The sequence below is a fragment of the Zootermopsis nevadensis genome, unplaced genomic scaffold (assembly GCF_977971745.1).
Source record: "Zootermopsis nevadensis isolate Lab colony 2312 unplaced genomic scaffold, Znev_1.0 Znev_ptg000022l, whole genome shotgun sequence".
NCBI lineage: Eukaryota > Metazoa > Arthropoda > Insecta > Blattodea > Termopsidae > Zootermopsis > Zootermopsis nevadensis.
Genome location: NW_028259154.1, coordinates 2,823,048 through 2,841,261, shown reverse-complemented (window position 1 = coordinate 2,841,261; position 18,214 = coordinate 2,823,048). Strand labels below are relative to the sequence as shown.

Sequence of the window (18,214 nt, the reverse complement as noted above, 5' to 3'; positions counted from 1 at the left end):
CAATGAATGAATAATCTCACAGACAACCAACCAGCGGTAACAAATATATTGTAAAACTAAACATAGGAACTTCATGTTTTCTAACAGTATGCAGAATTTTAATGCTCATTCTTTTCAGCTCTACTGAAAAGTATGACTTACTGTGTATAGCGTGGCATCAGCATTGATGAAATCAGTAACATTTTGCAACCATAACAGAGAAAACTTAATGACACTTCGTTCAAGTTGTTAATTATTACTCTATATTAAAAGAGGAAATTATTGCAACAGCAGAGGACATAATATTAAAAGTAGAACTAACATAATAGTGCGTGAGCTGTTTGCTAAAATCACTTTTCTGCTTGTTTCATCATCACTGATGTGATTCAGCAACATTTTCTGTCAAATTCACAAAAAACACACACCTCTCCTTTTTTGAAGTATGATAATAAAAGCAAATGAAACTGTTATACCAAATTGGATAAATACTAATCAGGTTAATTCAGTGTTGCAGAAAATATTTTGGTTCTCAATGGAATCAAAATTCAAAGTTGATGGTCCCAAATATCAATTTAGTTGATATGCATTCACACTTCTTGCATTATGTATGTTTAAAGCTTACATACAGAAGCCATTCAAAAATTAATGGCAATAATGCAGTACTCTGTACTGTTATCAGTAAGAAACTGCTGTACAGTGGCGTGAAACACTAGGATTCATGTACAAACACGTTTAGTAACTACAATAATACCTCATAAAAATCCAGGTTATGCACAGGACAAATGCATGTTAGTCTTGTTGCCAGAAGGCGGTGGACATGTACCTCTGCCACACTGTACCATGGCATGTACGTGCCATTCAAAGTGGGAGAGAAAGTAAAGAACGGCACACAACCATCCTGTCGTGGTACAGTATGGCACAGCTTCTCGCAGTCCTTTGCAACACTAACACGCATCTAAATCTCACAAAACCTGCCTCCAATGAATGAATAGTGCTCATACTTACTGAATATGTTTTTAGGGCAATTTCATTTGACACCCGTGCTTCACAGCACTATATGATACCAAATACTTAACATATATCTGCAAAAACATGATAACAAATGCAACACGATTCAGTCTCTCACATAGCTGGCAATGCACTGGCCCCATACAATGAAATCTGGTATCACATACTTTTGTGGACAGAAAATTATGTTACAATGAAAGTTTGCTATACTGAAAGGCAATAAAAAGAAATCAATAACTTAAGATTTATTATTTTCACAAATACCAATGCTTTTTTCTCAAATATTTGACACATTGCCTGTTCATGATATTAGTGAGTATAAAACAATTGTTCATACATTCTTGCTATTACAACATAAACTTGAATGACCTACCATTTACATGATTATGTAAATTATTGTGCAATCTTCGCACAAGCGCACACACACGAAGTATTTTGACGAAATTTGGTACAAACTACTAATGTGGTTACATTTCACATCACACCACTTACTGACTATTGGAGAAGCTTTCCTTTCACTTTGTTTACAATCTGATGTGCTATTTTTAAGATAAGATGCTTGATTACCACCAATTTCATCACCACTGTCATCATATTCTTATTCCAAAATATCTTCTTCCACAGAATCCAAAACTGACATAGTACCATCATTAATCACATTATTCTGCAACGTATTGTGTACTGCGTGAATTATGGTAGTTAAATGATTTTCTGTTCATTGACCCCACTAACCAGTTTTTTTTTGCCTCTAAAACCATTGGCACACAGTCGTGTTTGCCTGGCACGTTGCCACTTTTCCCTCTTGCTTAGTCCACCAGAATGTCTTCCGCACTTGGAGTTCAAATAAAGAGCTGACAGCTAAGGATAGGAAAACCGATCAAGAAGTGATGTCACAAGCATGTCTTGAATAGTATAAACACAATTCAGGAAGCAATTTGTGTTTAGTCAGAAGAGTTGAGGACTCCTGCAGCCAGATGCTGGTTTTACCCATCGGACATGCATATATGTGAATGCAGAAACAAGGTCAGCATCTTCCATTAGGAAATGAACTACTTTAGGATAAGATTCACAGCAAAGCAACAGGCAATAACCAATAGGCAGCAGACATCACTTTTATGAACGGCATGAAGTTCAACAGACACAGTTCACTCCGACAGGGATACTACTTTAAAATGATCACTCAGTGATATATGTTTCAAAAGCAACATTTCAGCTTTTCTGCCAAATGAAACTGTCACCTGTCAGTGTATAAGGGGTTTGTTTGTAGTGGATTATTGCATCATCCAGTGAATCATCCCGTCTGCAAGGCATTAAAATCAACAGTAACTGTGTCTACTTAAGAACAATTAAATATTATGTTGCATGATCCATAGCTTTCAAAGCAACTAAATTCAATGAAGTCTTCACAGGCAATCAGCCACATCCAGGTGGCTGTAAAAAACGAATGTTTCGAGAGCAGTCTCGATTCTCATTAACAGAGATCTGACACGTCTGCAGAGCCCGGGACGTCCCACATAGATATACACCTACCTGAATCGGTTGCTGTTGAATGGGGTTAGTGGGTGGAGCCACATGCCGAGCTCTGCTTCGCCTTCCAGTCCTACTGGTGCATCTCTAGACCATTTGAGTACATTTATTACTGGATACCATGTGTGGCTCAGAGTGAACCCTTTGTCTCTATTAAACTTGTTGAGATCTAGCTATCCTCAGTATGAAGATACCATTGAAATCAATATGGTGAGCTGTAGCAATCTACCACATCCTTTCAATGATATTTCCATGCCAGGGACAGCTTCCAGGTACACAGATTTTCTTTGTGAGGGAAGCCAATGAGATCTGGCTACATCCCAAAAACTTTAACAGAGGTAAAGGGTTCACTCTTAGCCACACATGGAGTCCAGAAATCAATCTACTCAAATGGTCTGGACACGCACCAATGGCAAAGCTAAGCCAAGGCACACAAGCGCCACTGGCCGCCCGGTCTGACAGCAACCAGTCCAGGCAAGTATATATGTGGGACATCATGGGCTCCGCAGACATATCAGATCCTTGTCAATGAGAATCAAGACTGCTCTCAAAACATTGGTTTTTATGGTCATCTGATAAGGCTGATTGAGCATGAATACTTCATTGAAATATTACATTCATGCAAATTATAAAACCTGCAGTACGCAATGATTACTTTGTTCCCAACACTTTCACAAACCAGCAGTTTGATTTCTTTGGCATAAATGTACAGCCATCATCACACATCAGCTATCACTTGTTAAACACTGCTAGCTGCTTTGGTGAGAATCCTGCTCACAGCAGACGTCATCACTTTGGCATTAGCCTGGTCATTAAATGGCAATATTACAAGGGCTACCATCAAAATATTTTCATCTTAAAGTTCAATGAACAGAAATCTAAATTACAGCACCATAGATGCATGTATGCTTGTTGCATCTAGTGCACATTTAATAAACTGTTTGAAAAAACAACAGGGGTTGTTTAATTTGAAACACTGCTTGTGTTGCTGGCACAGGAATGTGTATATGTTCATATAAAACTTGGAAAGGATAAACATTATCAAACAAATTCTGTTTCGATGGGGAAGGGTTTTTTTTTGATATTTTTATGAAATTTTGCTATACCGTTATCTGTTACAGTAAAATGTTTTTCACAACAGGATATGATGCTCTGATAGGGGGTGAACAACAGTTTCATTATACTGAAAATTTTGTTATGCTGGTATTCATTATACAAAGATTTTACTGTATTTAGTATTAGTAATACCTTCAGGTACTTTATCCTCCAAATACAGATTTCCATAACAATGAATTAGGAGGTCACTTCTTGATTGAATGTAAGGCTCGAAGATTACATTCTGTAGAGAACCACATATTTAAAATAATAATAAAACATTCCCAAAATTCTGAACATTAGTTTCCCCAACAGTCACTGAATAAAATTTAAAATACATATTCAATAGTATACATTCTAGAATCTAAACAGTTCAGTTCACCTGATGTTGATACAGATAAAGCATTAAACAACAATAGTAACAGAATATATTACATGAGTCTGAGGAAAGGACTTGCAAGTCACGACTAGAAGCCAGCCATGAAGGCATGGCAAGGAAGAAAACACTGAAGTAAGAGATTAACTTGGATTATGTTCTACAGAGGTCATAACTTGATCTTGCTTTGACAGTTCTGGCTGTCGTTCTTCATGCATGGGCTCATCGGTAACTGGCAAAATGGGGCGTCCCGGAGAAGGGCTGTCAACTGGTCGGAATGTGAAACCAGGAGAATCTGCACTTGAAAGTGACTCAGGAGTTCCAACAGAACTGAGGGATCCAGGCAGTGGACTCGATGTTGCATCCAATCTGATAACAATTTTAAAACATGTAATGGAGAAGAGATAATGCCATAGCAAATAAAAAAAGTAAAAGCTGTCCCACTGTATGCCATGTAGGTGCTTGTGGGGAGAGGAGGTATAGCTCCTACTCTTCGTAACCTTGGCACTGGTCACTGTCACGCCCTGGCCATGCTTTAACCCCAGGAAAGTATCCTAGTACCCATTGAAAAGGAGGCTGGGTGGGTCCCACAGCCAGTCTGGATGCAGAGGCTAGAGGAAAAGTCCTCTTACCCATCAGGGATTGAACTCCGATCATCCAGTCTGTAGTCAATCACTATACGTTTAAATATCGGTGTTCATATTAATTATCCTTATCCTCATTTTTTTAAACCATAAAACCTTATGCCTAAAACCTTTGTGTGCCTGCGTGCATGTATAAACAAATAGACTTTATCTTTTTCAGGTTTTGATCCCTTAATGTTTCAGCCCTCATCTTGAGGCTTCCATAACAGAAAACAACAAACAGTCTATACGTAACTCCTTTGTTTTATGAAAGTCAAGATGTGTTGTAACTTCACAAAATAAAAAATTATCTCAAACACACGTGCAATACATCTGCACAAGGTATTAAAACCAATTACAATCATGTGCAAGTTATCAGATCAGAAATAAAAATTGTGTGTGTGTGTGTGTATACACACACATGAAAAAAAGTATCCATAATTTATTTTCCTTGTGTTAAATGAGAGAGAGAAAATACTGGTAATGTAAGATTTGAGGTTTTCATAGCGGCGAGTATGAAGATTGCTGTCTTCTGGGTTGTTGCGCCGTGTAGTATGGTAGACGTTTATCAATGTTTCAGTGGTCATACTGCCTCCATCATCAGGGCGAGGACGGAGGCAGTATGATCTCTGAAATGTTGGTAAATATTTACCATACTACACGGCACAACAACCCAAAGACAGAAATCTTCAACTACTGGTAAATTAGGAAAAGTATTACAAAAAAGTCAAGTCTTCAGCACACTTTCCTATTGCAGAGTCTTGCAACAGTGACCATATCTCAACTGATATTGATAATGTCGTGCAAAGCTCAACTACCTCTTTGACAAGTTGCCAAGTCACTCAGGTGGTAAAAGAAATTCTCTGTATATTACGGAATCTGAAGGTTCAACAGTCTTCACTCAAATCTGAGATCCAGTGTAACACTTCATAACATGCTAGTTTATTACGATAAGAGAGTCATTAGCCCATCTGTCCTACACTAAAGCTAGAGATCTACCATTTACTGACTGCCTATTTATTATACCTGTAGATACCCTCCATGTTTGGAGGATGTACCATGATGTCACAAGGGATCCAATTAAGATGAACAAACTGAATATCTGCAGTGAATGGTAAACATTCCTATCTGGGGTCATCAAAGACAACAGTAATGCCACCTCAAGGGTCTGGAAATGCCCCCTATTTAATGGCAAATGTTATAATGCAGACTCAATCAAAAACAGCATAATAGATCACTGTGAAGACATTTTATGCCCACCTGTTTGAATGGGCCATGAGAAGCCCACCCCTGTCCACAGTGAAGCTATTTGGACGCTTTGCTGGTGGAGAGAGATACTGGTCCGTTTTTTCTTCTTCCAAGTCAAACTTTCGCTTCACTGGACCAAGAGAGCTAGGTCGTATGGCAATGGGACTCTGGCTACGTCTGCAAGCAGAGACAAATAACAAAGATATATATTTTGGGTAGATTTAGATATATTTCACTCTATCCTGAAAGAGTTTGTATCTTCACTACTCAGTCTATCCTGAACAAATTCATATCTTCACAACCCACTCTATTCAGAACCAATTTGCAGCTTCATAACCCAAATATGAGCCAATTTACGTTCTTTTGCAGCCCAGTCTATCCTGTGGTAGTTTACATAATCATAAAGCAATATATCCTGAGTTTATTCACATCTTCACAACCCACACTAGCGTCAATCAATTCTTACCTTCACTATCCATCTGATCCTGAATTAGTTCAAAGCTTCACAACTAATTTCCTTAAGCATTATTTTTAATACACCCTAAAGAGTCACTTCCCATGACATTATCAAGAAGAATGTAAGAAGTGTTCTGAATACATTCGTGCTAATGCTTGATGCCACCCCCATTTCCTTCATTTATACATCCCAGCAATCTTAGATGAAAAGTACAAATTATAAAGCTCCATGTTATGCAATGCTTTCAGTTTCCTTTTCAGTCCCTACCAGTTTCCAAATCTTCTTATGTTGTTTTGGTTAATATGATAGTATTATATTTAGCCCCCTTCAATTTAAATGTAAGTGCATACACATAAAAGGGTTAAAGCCAAAGTTGTATATAGCAATCAACATTTTCACATGATAATCTGATAGAGTTCCTGCAAGCATAAAATGGCATGTACGAATGCATATCAGATGTATGATTGAATCCATTCAAAAACCGATCTCTTTACTTGCAAATCTGCTTTATTCCTGGCAATTCTAACACATTCTAACAGTCTTAAGTTGACAAAACTATGATCTTTAAGAAAGATGAGATTGCACAATGACACAAATGCATGGATTTAAAATTTAAAATGCAATGATTCTTATTCAGACAGAAAGGACTATAGTTGTGTGTGTATTTATATAATAAGTGTTCAAACACTTACTTTGTTGTGAAGGCTTTTCTTGTAGGGCTGGGCGAAAGGCTTTTCCACGACATATTATGGATACCAGGAGAATAAGACTGTCGACCCAGGCCAGGACGTGTCGGCGAAGGAGAAGAGCACACTGGGGGGCAAATGGGAAGACTGAGGTGTAATGGTGGGAGCTGATGAACCATTCGCGTAGATTCTGTCCTTCTATTCTCCAAATGCTCTGTCTGCAAACAAAATAACAAGACTGGAAAGGTGTATGCTGCACAGCACACAAAAGTTTCAAAGGCACATACAATGGAGTAATAAAAAATAGTTCATTCATATGGCCGTTGATAGAAGATGGCACAAACAGTTCGTAGAGCCAGTGGCAGATGGCAGAATAGTTTTACAGCCTGAAAGGTACAAGAGGCAGACAAAGAACGGTCCTGTTTTTCATATGACTGAGCTGTGGTGTTGTCACAGATGAAACTTTCTTGTGGCTGCATGGCTGAATGGAGATTTCCCATCCAGTTACTTTTGTGCACACACTCATGGAAAGCAATTAAGAAAGGAGATACAGGCTCTTGGCCGGCTATACCCCACAAGGCCAGGTACAACAGTACTATAGGAGGGCTCACAATCTTGGCTGGACCTGCCACACGGCACAAAGCCCTGACCAAGGTGCTTAAAAGACCATGTCCGAGGACAGTACCCTAGCTAAGTTCAAAGAAAAGAGACCTGAGATCTATAGGAAGGCCTTAACTATGGCCACCAGATTTACAATTTTGCCATTTGGGCAGACATTTTCTGGAACCAGGTAATTTTCATGAGATTCCACTGAGTAAGATATTGTGTGTTATGTAAGCACAGATCTACTGTCACATCAGAAGAATGGGATGCACAAAAGCTGACAAAATGGTCACAGTGCAAGGATTGCCTTGTTACCTACACCATTTACAAACACGTGCATACTGTGAACATCAGCAGCCACCATGTTTGTGTCATAGATGTTGCAGCAGTTGGCAGGGGCAACTGTCCAATGTAAAATGCAGAGATGCCACAATTGTTTCAGGTGGTAATATTCCTGCACAATATTAATCTTATTTCAAACCTATTAGGTGTCTTTCTGGTTTCTGAAAAGAAATTCTTCCCTTTCTTTGATGTTGGTCGGAATATCTTCACAGAGTTGTTACCAGGCTGAAGAATGTTCATGAAACCACAATCCAGATGGAGTTACATTTGAGTAGATTTGTTTTCTAGGTGGGTGGAACACTTTACCATAAGGAAATGCCCTGGTAAAACATTTCTGACTTTGAATGGTCATTAAGGAAGCTGAATAATTAAAAAATGTTAGAATTTTCTGATGGACAGAAAGCCAATTTTATACCAAAAGGAAAATATTAAAAGATGGAATGATAAAGAAAAATTCATAAAGTTATTAAACACCAAATTACCCAAAATTAATTACAATTAGTGAAAGAAGAATAGAACAGACTTAAGGCAGAAAGACAGAATAAAAGAAACTGCAATGAGGACATACAAAGCCTGGAGGGAGTGGCTCAATGACAGAACTGACAATAAAGAAGAGAATTTGAAAAGACTAGATCAAGGAATTAAATTAGAGAAGAAAGGACATGGGGAAAATGATGTGATGGATCAGAAAGAGATTATAAAGGAAACAAGATGTTATCAAATGCAGTAATGAGGAATAAGTTGAAATGAAAAAGAATTCAGTCATATTAACATACGACATATATTAAGACATGAGCCGGGATAGCTCAGTCAGTATAGTGACTAGCTACGGGCTGGACGACCGGGGTTCGATCCCCGACGGGGGCAGAGGATTTTTCCTCTAGCCTCTGCGTCCAGACCGGCTCTGGAGCCCACCCAGCCTCCTCTAAAATGGGTACCGTGGTCCTTTCCCGGGGGTAAAGCCGGCCGGGGCGTGATGCTGACCACTCACCCCCATCTAGTGCCGAGGTCAAGGAAGAGAGGAGCTATACCTCCACTCCCCCCAAGCGCCTACATGGCGTATAGTGGGACAAACTTTACTTTACATATATTAAGACATGGATAGAACAGTTTAAGGAATTATTAAATATACAGAATAATGGTGAAGACAGTATAGAAAACAACAGGGTTCCAGAAATTATAACAATAAATTCCCAATTATCCATGTATGGATTATTCACATGTGGCTTATCCACATGACTTTCATTTTAAATAAACATGGCCACATGCAAACTGGGACACCTCAGACCTACTTTAAAGATGGCAACTGCAATGTCTGCCAGAGCGCCGATTAACACCAAAAATTTGACACGGCTGTCTCCGAAAGCCAAAGTTACATGCAATAATGTAACCATTATACCTAACCCAAAGGTATGCAAAGTATGGTGGTTTGACCACCATGGTATTGTGCTTTAAACATAGAAGCTACTTCGCATTTCATGTACCAAAGTAAAAATGAGAAATGAAACTGCATGACAACATAAGGATGGTTCAGGGTTGACCTCACACAAAACACACACACATCAGAATCACCACACTATTACTCTTTTTCAATATACCGTCCCTCTATACGAACAGATTTTTGTAAGGCACTCATGTGGGAAGCACAGAAAGATGCCAGATGACTATGTAGCCAATTCACTAGGGGTTAAATCCACACTGTAGGGAAGGTGGTTTAAGATTTCCCAGCCACATTTTGCCAGTGTCATTGTCAAATCTGCCACATGTGAAAGTGCACTGTTAAGCAGCATGAAGAGTTCCTTTGACAGTTTGCCAAGTATTTCCGTGCAAACTGCACTGCATTAAGAAGCAAGTTACTGTTCATTAACTGCTGCAAGAGGTGTCAGAAAATTAATATGAATCACCCTTCAGAATCCCAAAAGACCCTTGCCATGATCTTGCCAGCTACAGACTGTCCTGAACTTTCTGGGTGGCAGGAATCCTTTGTGGTGCCATTCCACATAGGACCTCCTTGATTATGGAGTGAAGTGGTGCGTCCATGTCTTGTCACAAGTCACTATTCACCGCAGAAATGTGTTTCCCTCCAGTTCAAACCAGTTCAGATGTTTGGCAGACAAAGAAACACGTTGTGCCTTTTGGTAAAACGTCAGCACACTTCCTTGAACACCAAGTGTTCATGAACAACTGTCTCTACATTGCCAATACTTACACATATTTTGGATGTAATATCATGCAGAACAGCTACAGTGACTGACAGATTCGACGGTCTCACAACTCTCCAGTGAGAGTCACACCACCCCCGGAGAAAACCGCCTTGGTTGCCTTCCTGCTCTATGTGAACACAACCTTCAACCGCATCAGCAGGCTGCTGTCCAGGCGCAACATCAAGTCTGTGGGCCTCCCTGCAGAATATCCCCAATTTCCTTTGGACTGTGAAGGATGACTTGGGACTCAAGACTCCTAGTGTGTACAGTATGCCCTGTGAGTGTGGTCAAGTCTACATTGGGCAGACCAACCATTCCATCAAGACCAGGGTCAAGGAGCACCAGCGCCATGTCTGTCTGGAGCATCCAGACAAATCCAGCATTGCCAAATACAGCATCAACCTGGGCCATCGCATTCAACTCCAGGACATCACGATCCTGCCCACCAAATCTAGATACATGGACCAGATGATCAGGGAGGCCAATGAGATCAAGTTATATCTGAACAACATGAACAGGGAGGATGACCTTCACCTGAGCCAATCATCCACTCTCTCAAAGGAAGTAGGAAGCATATGATACAGCACTGCCAGTCCCAACACGGCCACTACAATCCTTTTTCAGGACACCACTCGGCCCTGGCCAATCCTTAATTCCACTCTCCTTGTTCCTCTTCGTCACATCCACCCAACTCCCTCCACCCACCAGACCAGACCCTGAGGAGCCCTTACACAGGATGCTTTCTCGGACCTCTCTCTTTTTCATGTCCTTCCCCAGCTGGCCAGGTTGTGGCCCACCCACCTCTGCCACTGGCTCCCGGGCCCTTGCCCGATCCTGACTCCACTCCCCACTGGTCAAGCCAAGGCTCTACCTTGACTGACAGTTTCCTATAACTCAAACCAATTCCATGCACATGGTTTATTAATCACCCTGATGATGGATACAGCAAGGATCTCTGAAACACTGGCAAACATACCAGACTGCACAGCACTACAACCCAGATGACAGCCATCTTCGTACTCACCACCATGATAACCTCAAATCCTCCTTACAACATAAGTTTCCCCATTTCATTCTCTTTCTTCTGAAGAAAATAAAACTTGTTTTAAAAAATCAGATCAATGTCACACAAATAGAGCATCATGCAATAACAAAAGTGGGAAGATTTTCTTACACACCATCACCAACTATACACAAAATCTGCATTCATAAATAAAGGTTTGAAGCTCTTTACACATTTTTTTGTTTGAATTTGGCGTACCTAAGAAACTAGTCAGGCTAATTAAAACATGTTTAAGAAAACCTCTAGCAACATTCGTGTAGGTAAACATTTGTCTGATACATTTCCTATTCAGAATTTCCCGAAACACGGAGATGCTCCATCACCGTTGCTTTTCAATTTTGCCTTGGAATATGCCACCAGGAAAGATAGAAAATCAGGGCGATTTCTAATTGAATGGGAGACGTCAACCTTTGGTCTATGCTGATGACATTAATCTGCTGGGCTACAATATAAATATTGTAAAAGCAAACACAGAAACACCCTTAAGGGCTAGAAGGGATGTTGGTCTAGAAATAAATGCAGAAAACCCAAAGTGTATGATTATGTATCAGCGTCAGAATTCAGGACAACTAATGAATCGTTCGAAAATGCGACAAAATTCAAGTACTTGAGGACGACACTAACAAGTCTGACTGACATTCTTGAGGAAATCAAGAGCAGATTAAAGTTAGGGAAAGCGTGCTATCATTCAGTCCAAAATCCTTTGTCCTCCCCTCATGAAAAATCTAAAGATCAAAATACACAAAACTGTAATTTTGCCTGTTGTGCTGTATGGGTGCAAAACTTGGTCTCTCACTTTGAGGGAGGAACACAGGTTGAGGGTTTCTGAGAACAGAGTGTTGACGAGGATATCTGAACCTAAAAGGGAGGAGGATGGATCATGAAGAAAATTGCATATTGATGAGCTTCACGGCCTGTACTCCTCACCTGACATTGTTAGGCTGATTAAATCGAGGAGGATGAGGTGGGCTGGACATGCGGCATGCATGTGGTAGGGGAAAGGTGTTTACAAGGTACCAGTTGGGAGGCCTGAAGGGAGGAGACCGCTAGGAAGACACAGGCGTAGGTGGGAGGATGACGAGAGGGACCTTAGGGAGATAGGAATCAATGGGTGAACTGGATACAGCTAGCTCAGGATAGAGTATGGTGGCAGGCTTTTGTGAACACCGTGATGAACCTTCAGTGTGGGCTATTCTTCGACAAGCTGAGTACACAATATAATTTTCAAAGGATTTCCTGCACCACAGAGTGAGTGAAATAAAGGTTTGAGATCTGATTAAATTCACTGTAACAACATTGCATTGTACCTTGCAACTTGTCAAACCAGACATAATTGTCAGGTCTTCACATGACTGAGACATCTGCATAGCTGAATGTAGTTCTCGTTCATGGGCAGCTTCCCTTCCCATTTCTACACGCTCTTCTTGTCTCAGCTGGCTTACACGGGGTGTCAGGCGTGGTGGCCCTGAAGAACACTGTACACAAAAATAAAATAATTCCCTCTAACCTTCCAAGACAATAAACACATGCTCACTGCATACATTTAACCACAATTCTTCCACAACCACATTTTTAAATGATACTTTGGATAAAATATAAACTGATTCTCAACTTAAAGTGGACTAAGAAAGGACTTTTCTCATCACATCTAAAAAATGGATGGATTTTATAGTATTTTAACACAGAATAAATTTATGTCACCCACCAATTCTGAATGAGTAAAAAATTAAATTTATACAAATTTAAAGACACAATAACAATACAAAAGTAGAAAAAGCATACTGGACTAAAATAAAATTTAGCTACTCAAGATTTATGTTTGTATTTAACCTCTGACATATTTTTACCACTGCCCAGCAATAAGTCAGCTGATATGGCGACAAAGTGGGGATTCACTTGCCCTGGAGTCACTTTTCCATTGTGGTGAGAATTCAGAAAATCAATTTTTAACATCTGCATCCCATAACTTTGTAGGTATTGAGAAGTACTTCAACAAATGACTCCCCCACCCCTAAAGTTTTAAGTACAGAAATTCTCTATGACTTTGATCTACAGCCTGAACAAAATTTTTCATTAAACCAAGCTTCATATGTAATGTGGCAAGAATCCCCCCCCCCCCCCAAGTAAAGGCTGGCTGATTAAATTCATTTACCCTGGAAGTAGCTGTGGTTTCTTATAGTAATGACTTCCCTTGGTCAGTTGCCTCATTCACAAAAATTTCATATATCTCAGAGAAGTTTGATCACTTTCAAATCTTCAGATATATGACAAGAATATTTATCATACTCATTATGTTTGACAATGATGTGCATCAACAGCATGTGCTACTGGAACTGAAGTGTATTTATTTCCAACATGCAGCAACATAGTTTTCAATTTTTTTTACACTTGTGGAACAAATACTCCTGTTTAGCAGTCCGGCTATTACCCTTTTAAACTCGAGTGATGTTTTCTTGGCTTCGGGTATCGGCTTACTAGGCCCGTCATACCCTACACCCAAGTGGTATGGACACGTGAAGCGAATAGCAAGACAAATATGAAAGTGACTGGCTCAAGACCAAGGGGAAGACCACGAAGAAGGTGGGAGGAGCAGATAAAAGGAGGAGTGATGGAGAGAGGTGCCCAGTGGCAGTTGGTGGAAGAGGAGGAGTGGTGGAGGCACAGGAAGAGATGGAGGGGCTTTAACGAGCGGACCCGGCCCCAGGCTGGAAACAGAGATGGATGATGATGGAACTAAGACATCCTTGTGCCTTTTACTAAAAGATTCTAACCACTGTAACCTGAAGCCATAACATCAGAATTAATTTTTGACAAATCAAGATCAGGTCTGAAATATTAAAAGAAGTTCTATGCATGAACAAAATGGTTCAAACAGCTGATCAACACTGCATAGATTGTTTGTCAGTACACCATGTTGAACTTCACTGTTATATTTACAACACCTTCACTTTCATCATTTACACTGAATGTTTCAGGCAGCCTCGGTACTGGTAAATCTTCACGGCCTTACAGCTGAGGTAATTTTTTAAATTGTATCATATCTTTAAATTTTGCAGCAATGCTTAACATACTTGTTAAACAGATGGTTTCCTGGCTCTGTCCAGATCATCAGAAAGTAAATGGCATTTCAAAAGACCAATATAGCCAGCCTGACAGAGAATTTATATACACATAATTCACCATTCATTAGATGCCAACATTTTGACATCTTACAAGCCAAATAAAAGGTGAAAATTCACTGAGATATAAAAGTGAACTCTCTGAACACATAACCAAAACTGTTTAGGTAGTTGACACACTTGCATGCACTCAAGACAATATGAATATATTCACACAAAATGATAAATATGTACAAGTATCTGCCAATTAATAAAAACAATTAATAAACTACACTGAGCAAAATAAAGTAACTGACAAAAGAAAGTCAACATATAAGTTGTGTGATGAAACTGAGTAAATATGCACACGTCGTAACATGAACTTGCAAGGAGCGACATGCAGAAAGTAACAAAGCAAAGGAGGAGAATAAAGTCACAGACACCTGCCTCTTCCAATTCTAACCTAACCTAATCTAAACTGTAGGTGACAGCAAAATTCTGATTTTTTTTTAATCAGAAAAAATACATACAGATCACCTAAAACATATGACAAAAGTATTACTGACCAGTGTTTATAAATCTGTTCTGATCTAAGAGGTCATATGGCATGAGATAAGACAAGAATGATCATGATGAATAAGCAGGCAAGGATTTGGAACTAGACAGTCATGACTTACTCAAAGTTACGCCACTGGCATTACGTAAACAAGCTGACAAATCACAAAAGCCTCAGTCAGGAAATCCAGGAACCGAGGCATGATTCTAATGAGGTTGCTGACAAAACAAAAGTCTACCGCATTATCACTATACCAATATGACTGACAGTACGCGCAGAGGCACCACAGGAAAAAGAGAATGGTTACTCATTTTACCTCCTACAGCTGACTATTTTTTATAATCACAAAAGATTTATCTTAAGACAAACCAAACAAGAGTCAACAGTATTTTAATAGCAGTCAGTGAATTTGTTTCCTATTTTAAAAATAAGACCTAACACAAATCCTTCTATTATTATATGAAAATGCAACCTTACAAAAATCATATATGGGGTACTCTCAGGGCTGCTTCAAGGCAACAGTGGGCTGTAGACCCCAGCCCCCCACCTCAACCCAGGACATTACTTTTCTAAGAAAATTCCTAATCATTTTATACAAGTACAACATTTATTTACATTAACAAAACATGAGTTAAGAGAAGATTTAAAACTGTTTATCAATACATGGTACTTAACAATTTTACATTTAAACTAGCAATGATAGTTTAATAACACTAGTTTGAATGTAGAAAAATGCTAACAAATTTGTATAGGTACTTATGTTAAAGACAAAAAAGAACTTTGCACATTCTTTTGTGTGCTTGCTGCCCAAATATGTGAATCAAACTTCGAAGCTGAACAAGGCACTGTAAGACTCTTCATACATAATTTTCATGCGGTAAGATGCATAAAATCAGGGGGCCTGGATGGCTGCCCCCTTTGTGCATAGGATAAAGTGGTGCAATGCAACAAGAAGAATCTTTGTGCACTGGACATAAGAGAGCAGGCCATCACACAAGAGAATGGAGGAATCTTACTTTGTACCTACATTTTTATACACAACCTGCATACTTATGCTCTTCAACTGAAGCAAGTATATAGTTCAACTGAAATGCTTACTCCTGCGTTGTGAACTGGACTGAAGCTTGCACTGAATCTCCGAGCTCTAGGCTGGTTTCCTGGAAATATGCTGAATGACAAAGTGTCCCTGAAATGGAAATAAATTTATATTAATTCTGTATTAAAATTATAATAATCTGCAAGCTTAGAGAAGGCTTTGTACTGTCCAAACTCCAAAAATCTTTCAATACACATACCAACATGTAACAACAATAAATGTTGTCTTTAAGCATAGGTTCTACATGGCAGAACTCAACAACAATCACACCACAATACTGACATATTTTTGGATTATTATGACTATTATTGTTATAATCATCATCACTATTAGTATTATTATTAAGCTGCTTTTGTGTTTCATGGTAAAACATTTATATTATATTCCTCTAATTTTAGTGGTCTGGCAGCATACTAACCAGATCACTGCATTTGCCGCTGGTTACCATGAAAATTTTAGGTCCCATGAAAACCTGGTACCCAGGGTTTGTAAAGACCAGTTGTGTATCATTCAAAAATGTACATTATATTTCTTGAATCCATAACCCATCACTTATTTCTTTATTCTCTCTCTATAGACATATTTCAGTCATTCATCCAGTTTCAGTACATCATTTCCATAAAAATAGGACCCAACAACTTCCTGAAGCTCCACCCCACTGCTTCCAACATGAGCTTCCCACTTTTGAAGCTCCTCTAGCTTATCCCAACAAACAATTAATTTAGGTCACCAAGAAATTGTTACTTTAGGAGGTTTTCTGTTAGTTTTACCAGCCATGAGGAAAACAAAAGCAAAAAATCTTAGTGAATTCTGGAGGACAGTATGGGTTGGTGTTACTCTTACTTAGTCACTCCTTTCTATATTAATCTTTGGTGATTATGCCAAATTGGGCAGAATTTTAGAAGGTAGGAGAAGTCAACCTGGCCTAAACCTGGTGACTTTTATTAGTTACATTCTGACTAGACTTAGAATTTAGTTATAAAACATGTACAACGTCAACGTCATACCCAAATTATTTCCTTACATAGCTTTTACATACTTTATGTTGCCTTTCATGATTTAATGCATTAACATCAAAATCATGTAACAATCATAACTCTTAAAAACAAACATACTGCTTCACTGTAGCCAGTTTGTTTCACTATCGATTGACTCCACATGCAAGCAATATACAGAAGGACTGAGATGTGCAACTATTAATACTCACTGTAAAATAAATCAGTTGACATTTATGCCCTTCACAACATACTGGCAATGTTCAATAGCATATAATATATGCATGTAAAATAGAGCATGTATATCCTTTGTAGTTCACCAATTACAGCATTATTTCTTGTAACAGACAAAATTTACCTTGATGATGATGTGGATGCTGTTGTCATAGTTGTATTCAGTTCATTTATCATTGGTGCACTGCTAGACCGTTTCAAACTTACGGGAGAATCAACATCCATGATAATCAGTGATAATTTACACATAAAGTGATCATGAAGCTACAGGCAACAGTACATAAATCCAACTGCATACAGTTTCTGCTATCCAACATTTGCTCAATTGCATAGGAACTTTTCCCACAATACTACGAATTTAACCAACATTTACAAACAAATTATTCAGTCACTTAATAATATCTGTAACTGGACTGCTCTTCTTTCCGGCAGTATTAAACGTACAAGTTTTCCTCATCACATCTGGAAAGTGGGGACATTGTGGGACACTATTCGTATCACAGAATATACCAATATTCATCTCGAAACCGTAAACAATCGATTCCTTCGTTTATGGCTCAGCATAAGCGAATAACGATGGGTATAAACTGTGGGAATCTATGGTACGAGTAATGGCACACAATGTGCATGTTAATCTTCTTCAACATACACCGTCAATGACTGTGCCCTCTGCCTACAAATTATAAGTTGTATTTTCCACATGTTCTGCCATATAATTTAGAGCGGCAGTTCTAGTAAACGGAATTGCTTTGATACGTTTTGTAGTGGAACCATGCACTTTCAAACGCGTCACTGTGTGCCTGCAACCATTGTTTGATTCTGTCCATTCCCTGTCAATCATGGCCTCACAAAGAATTCGCTCCCTAGTTTCCATTCTCCGTTCACTCAAGGAATTCTCTGAACGTTGATGGACGGTAGCAGTAGTTTCACTTTCTAATCATCATGCAAAAAGGTTTCTTTTGCCAGAAACTATAATAGTGTGAAAAAGTGGATTTTGATAGACGTTGAACCTGCTTTCAATGTA

At 39.0% G+C, this 18,214-nt stretch overlaps 1 protein-coding gene and 1 long non-coding RNA gene across 3 annotated transcripts in view; one reads left to right on the top strand and one right to left on the bottom strand.

Moving 5' to 3' along the window:
* The window catches only part of LOC110834186 (uncharacterized), a 7,069-nt gene extending 2,646 nt beyond the window's left edge, over positions 1-4,423 (top strand). Inside the window, exon 2 of the long non-coding RNA XR_002544507.2 lies at positions 4,180-4,423. This is a non-coding gene — a long non-coding RNA (uncharacterized LOC110834186). The remainder of the gene's footprint in view (positions 1-4,179) is intronic.
* Positions 1,210-18,214, bottom strand: LOC110834183 (P2R1A-PPP2R2A-interacting phosphatase regulator 1). Of its 2 annotated transcripts, none has more exons than XM_022073073.2 (6): positions 17,315-18,214; positions 15,893-16,051; positions 12,519-12,686; positions 7,006-7,217; positions 5,869-6,033; positions 1,210-4,354 (listed from the first exon to the last, which is right to left on the bottom strand). In XM_022073073.2, exons 2-6 carry the CDS (start codon positions 15,911-15,913, stop codon positions 4,129-4,131), a joined length of 792 nt encoding a protein of 263 aa, XP_021928765.1. In that variant the 5' UTR covers positions 15,914-16,051; positions 17,315-18,214; the 3' UTR covers positions 1,210-4,128. The 2 variants fall into 2 exon arrangements, with proteins under 2 accessions (XP_021928765.1, XP_021928764.1); XM_022073072.2 differs by having other exon boundaries at positions 15,964-16,051.